This window comes from Saccostrea cucullata, unplaced genomic scaffold (assembly GCF_032062105.1).
Source record: "Saccostrea cucullata isolate Sc308-1 unplaced genomic scaffold, CSIRO_AGI_Scuc_v1 ctg404, whole genome shotgun sequence".
Lineage (NCBI taxonomy): Eukaryota > Metazoa > Mollusca > Bivalvia > Ostreida > Ostreidae > Saccostrea > Saccostrea cuccullata.
Genome location: NW_026928866.1, coordinates 152,310 through 157,292, shown reverse-complemented (window position 1 = coordinate 157,292; position 4,983 = coordinate 152,310). Strand labels below are relative to the sequence as shown.

At 33.4% G+C, this 4,983-nt stretch overlaps 1 protein-coding gene across 1 annotated transcript; it reads right to left on the bottom strand.

Moving 5' to 3' along the window:
* Positions 1-1,632: 1,632 nt before the first annotated feature.
* On the bottom strand, positions 1,633-4,237 carry LOC134278956 (uncharacterized). Its single transcript, XM_062761263.1, has 3 exons — positions 3,959-4,237; positions 3,345-3,509; positions 1,633-3,060 (listed from the first exon to the last, which is right to left on the bottom strand). Exons 1-3 carry the CDS (start codon positions 4,105-4,107, stop codon positions 2,355-2,357), a joined length of 1,020 nt encoding a protein of 339 aa, XP_062617247.1. The 5' UTR covers positions 4,108-4,237; the 3' UTR covers positions 1,633-2,354.
* Positions 4,238-4,983: the final 746 nt, after the last annotated feature.

Below are 4,983 nucleotides of genomic sequence, written 5' to 3'. Positions count from 1 at the left end.
AATATTATGATTCATTATGGCAATATATTTTTAATTAAATGATTATGAATGAATTAAGCATAATTTTATTTTATAACATTAATAATAAATTTTAACATATTTCCATGCAGTTATGGAATATTAAAATATATATACATAAACTTTTTCTATAAATTCTATGACAGATTGAGTGTGCCACTTTGCGAAGCGAAAATATAACTCTTAAGGAAGAAAACACTGTTCTGAAGGAAAAACTAAGCCAAAAATCAGAAAACCTCAGAGGCTTGATCATGTGGCTTGTGCTTCAATCAAACAACACTTTGAAACATTTTTTGGGCTTACCATCTCTTATGTTTTTATTGCAATTTGTGGAATTCATAACTCCATATTGTTTGAAAATTTCATCTTGGAAAGGTGCAAAAAAATCTGGAGATAAGAAGTGGCATACTCAAAATAAAAGGAAACCTGGAAAGGGAAGGAAATTAAGCGTTAAAGAGGAGTTTGTGCTAATATTATTAAAGCTAAAATTAGGACTTGACAATCTTACACTTGCTTACTTATTTGGTGTTTCAGTCAGTCATGTATCAAGTTTATTTTCAACATGGATAAATTTTCTAAGTCAAATCCTGAACCCAATGATAAAATGGCCATCCAGAGAAAAAATCAGGAAACATTTGCCTTTAAGTTTCAAATTAAAATACCCCAAAACAACTGCCATTATAGACTGTACCGAAATATTTATTCAAAAACCCAGAAATACAGGGGCACAAGCAGCAACTTGGAGTAATTATAAGTCACATAACACTCTTAAAGCACTTGTCTGTACTCAGCCAAATGGTGCATTTAGTTTCATATCTAAACTATGGTCTGGAAATACTTCTGTCAGGAAAATCACCGAGGCTTCAGGATTTCTTGATAAACTACAAAGAGGTGATCATGTGATGGCTGATCGTGGTTTTCAAGTCAAAGACTTTCTACTTAGAAAAGGAGTTTACTTGAATATGCCACCTTTTACTAGAGCAGCAAACAATGTAAAAGGTAGAAGATTGACTTCAAATGAAATTCGTGAGACTCGAAAAATCGCATCTCTACGGATTCACGTTGAGAGAGCCATCCGCAGGTTGAAATCCTACAAATTACTTGGACAAACCCTTCCTCTCAAAATGAAGGATTTGTCTTCACAAATTCTTAAGGTTGTTGCAGCATTTTGCAACTTTCTCCCCCCACTTGTAAAGAAATATTCAAAGTAGTTCATGTTATCATCTGCCTAAAGAAATGAAACCATGAGTTTACCAATTTAAATATTGGACAGAATGCTGCAGCAACCTTAAGGACGTGCGACTACAAATCCTTCACTTATATAGCTTTGTCCTGTTAAAAAAATTAAAGAGATGTTCTGTGTTGAAATTTTATCTAGATATGAAATTCATTAAATTAAATAAAAATTACAATACATGTATAATTATGATTTAGATTGTAAATTTACAACACTAAATGTTAAGATAGACTTTTCATGGTTATCAGATAAAAAAGTCCATTTGAGAAAAACTACATAACACTTATGGTATAAAGTCATGAAATAAACAGTAAGAGCAATTAACATCAAATTCACAGTATTCTGCAATAAAAAATAACTTCACAGGAACAGCAACTTTTATATAAAATTCTCTATTTTTCAGTCTTCTAAAATAATGCATATCCTCATATATTCCATTAACATAATAATCCTGTACACAAAAGTAGAAAACTGATGGCCTCAGAGTTCCTATTATGAATAGCCGTGACCTTTGATCACATGACGTACAAACTTACAAGTACATGTATCAAAAAACATTTTACCTATGTGGTGAATATAAGCCTGACTTTGGGTTAAACAACTTCAAAATATGTTGCGATGTTCTTTGTAAATAGAAATGGCCATATCAATTTACTGACCTTGATCCCAAAAGCTGTACTAATATAGATGTAAGTTCATGTATTATAACCATCTTACACTTATGAAATGTGATGTTTGTAGTAGGAAAGTTATTCAAGTTATTGTCTTGTAAAAGTGATACAGTGATTATTATACAGCACACATTTTCACGCAGAAAAAAAAAATATGATGGAGTAAATATATGAACATGTACAAAGAGCAAATACAGTTTAATCACTTTTGCTGACAATAGCTGGTAGTATGAATTTCAGATAGAATTCTTTGAGCTTCGAATATGCATCCTTCCACAATTTTTCATTGAACATGATTCTTTCTACATACATATCCTTTTGTGTGTATAAAACAAAATCACAATAAGACAAGTTACAAATGGCCATTTGTCCAAGCATTTGAACATAATATGGTGATGAAAGCGTCTGATCTACCAAAAATCTACCATCTATCTTTGTAAAAGATGACAATTTTGCCATGACGCTTTTGCAAGTATTTTCCCTAAGCTGTAAGGGCATTTAATTTCTACTAAACCTGGGGGACAACATTTACAGTTAACTAAGCCATCAGGTGAAGCAGCAAGATAGGGGAAATCAGCATAAACATGCAGGCCTGTTTCCTCAGCTGAAAAAGATACAAGCTTCGGAGACATAATTGACACATACTTTTCCCTTGCAACCAATTCCATCTCTTTTCCATAATTTACTGCATTAGTTGAAAATTCTGCATACAAGCCTAAAACAGATTTAACTATAGAATTGTTTTCATTTTGACCTTGATAATGAATAGCTCTATAAAAGTTCGATGCTGTCAATCTTCCAAGCCGTTGGTATTTCCACATTGGGTTGTCTGATTGTCCAAGGGTCAGATGGGGAATTCTATTCACCTCAGACAAAGTAATGTGTTTTGCAACATCCTGTAAATGGCCATGTTCTTGAACAAGTTCAGGAATGTTCTTTGGGTACTCCTCTAAGTCACAATCACTGTCACTGCAGTCTGAATCTGAAAGAGTGTATAAGGCCACACTTGGTATGCTGCACTTTTTAACAAGTTTCACTAAGGACTTTTCTATTTCATGTTCGTTAACATCATGAATGGGCAGATAGCCATCAGAAGGGGTTGGTCTTTCCTTTCTGGCTGCAGTCATATTGCTCCTACAAGACACATTTAAAATGGTTGAATAAATATGTACTTTTAATTTATTTTAATTATAACTAGAGTTATATACTGTGAGCACTGAGCTCACAAAATGATAAGCCTCACTCCAGAACCTCTGATACTAGGGCCATGCCCTTCAAGTGGGGGGTATTATTATAAATTTTGTTTATTATGTTTTGAGTTTTGGCAATTTCTTGTCAACTGAATCAATTTTTTCAGAGGAATCTAACAATTAATACATGTATTAAATTTACAGATTAATATCTGCATGAAATAAAACCTTATATCAATATCATCCACAACTAATGGTCTGCACACACGCTTAGGAAGTGTCCAGTACGCTTCTTTATCTGTGACTGCTACTGTCGCTCTGTCCTCCATTTCGACACAAAATGCAAGAAGTCCAAATAAGGCAGCAGCCACATGTTTGCAAGTACCATCACCTCTGTAAAATGGAAACAAATAAGACAGTGTTATCAGTAATATTTAGTAGGAATATGATTCTTTTTTGTTATACTTCTTAGAGACTTACTATAAGAGTTGCAATCTATGAGACTATCAGCACAAAATTATATACTGTATACAGGGTTATTTTCATCCCGTTTAATTTTCGCCATTTCACACTTGCAAATAATTTTGCCCCGTTTTAAATTCGCCCAATCATAGTTTTATTAAAGAAATTATACTGTATTATTTCATTTCGCCCCGTTTTAAATTCACCCAAATGAGGGAAGGGCGAAAGGGGCGGAAATAATACGGGGGCAAAAAGTTCCCTGTATACAGTAAAATGATTAATGAAGTGTAAATTAATGTCGTGTCTGTAACCCATTGTAAATCAGTACTACATTGTATATGGTTGAAAATCTGCAATATTTGCTCAGCCTAATTACTTACGCTACACAGTTGCATTCAGCAGAATAAATTTGACCAGATTTCTCCACTAGGATCCATAGTTGATATGATTCTGATGACTGGCGTGTTTCTGGTACACACTTTGCTTTGATATACATCATGTTACTACCTAGTAAGAAAATGAAATACATACATGTGTCACGATTTGCATTTAAACAAAAGGTCAGGATAAATATATTTTACATGTATAAGGTTATAGTGAATACATACATGTAGTAATTAAGTTAATCAGGTCCAGTCCAAAGACTATTTCTACCTACGTAGCTATTAACAGCTACGTAGGTCTTTAAACCTACCCAAAGTAGCTATTTTTACCTACTTTTTTATATTAAATGCAAAAAAGACTGTTTGAATACCATAAATGTATTCTTTTTATACAGTCACACTAATGATGAATACGACAATATTTGTCCAAAAAATGATTACTTCCTGAATCGACAATTTTACACAAGTTTCTATGCAAAATTGATAATATACAAAGTAATCATTTTTTGGACAAATTTTTATCCATTCTCAGCGTGACTGTATCCAGAAATTTATGTTCACCATGTTATGCCGTTCCTGTGTTTGGGGCTTTGGGCACAAAATGCAAGTAAAGCAGAAAGTAGGTAAAAATAGCTACTTTGGGTAGGTTTAAATACCTACATAGCTATTAATAGTCTATATGGGCTGGACCTGTTAAATCACTGTATATACTCAATATAAAGCAAATATCCAAAAAGAGAACTCTCAAAATGATCAATAACTCTTTCAGAGTAACTTGACAAGTTGGTATGAATTTAAACTTCAAATCTGAGATCAACTAGGCTAGTCTTATCATCTATTTCCGCTAACTGGACGTCGTGCACATGGCCATTGGAATGAAGAGAATAGGATAGCTGTCATTCTTCCTGCGACTAAGTCTGTCTTTTGACCATCCACATGCATTTATGAGATAGGCGCTGACGTCAAAAAAGTCAATGGGTGGAATATTTGACAAATTTTTGGTCCAACATATGCCCTTATCG

Bases quoted from the DNA above. Each gene is read 5' to 3' on its own strand.
- LOC134278956 (XM_062761263.1), bottom strand. From the start codon at position 4,107: ATGTATTTCATTTTCTTACTAGGTAGTAACATGATGTATATCAAAGCA. The intron at 3,510-3,958 runs GTAAGTAATTAG...TCCATTTTACAG, and splicing joins GCTGAATGCAACTGTGTAGC to AGGTGATGGTACTTGCAAAC. The intron at 3,061-3,344 runs GTTTTATTTCAT...TGTGTCTTGTAG, and splicing joins GTGGATGATATTGATATAAG to GAGCAATATGACTGCAGCCA.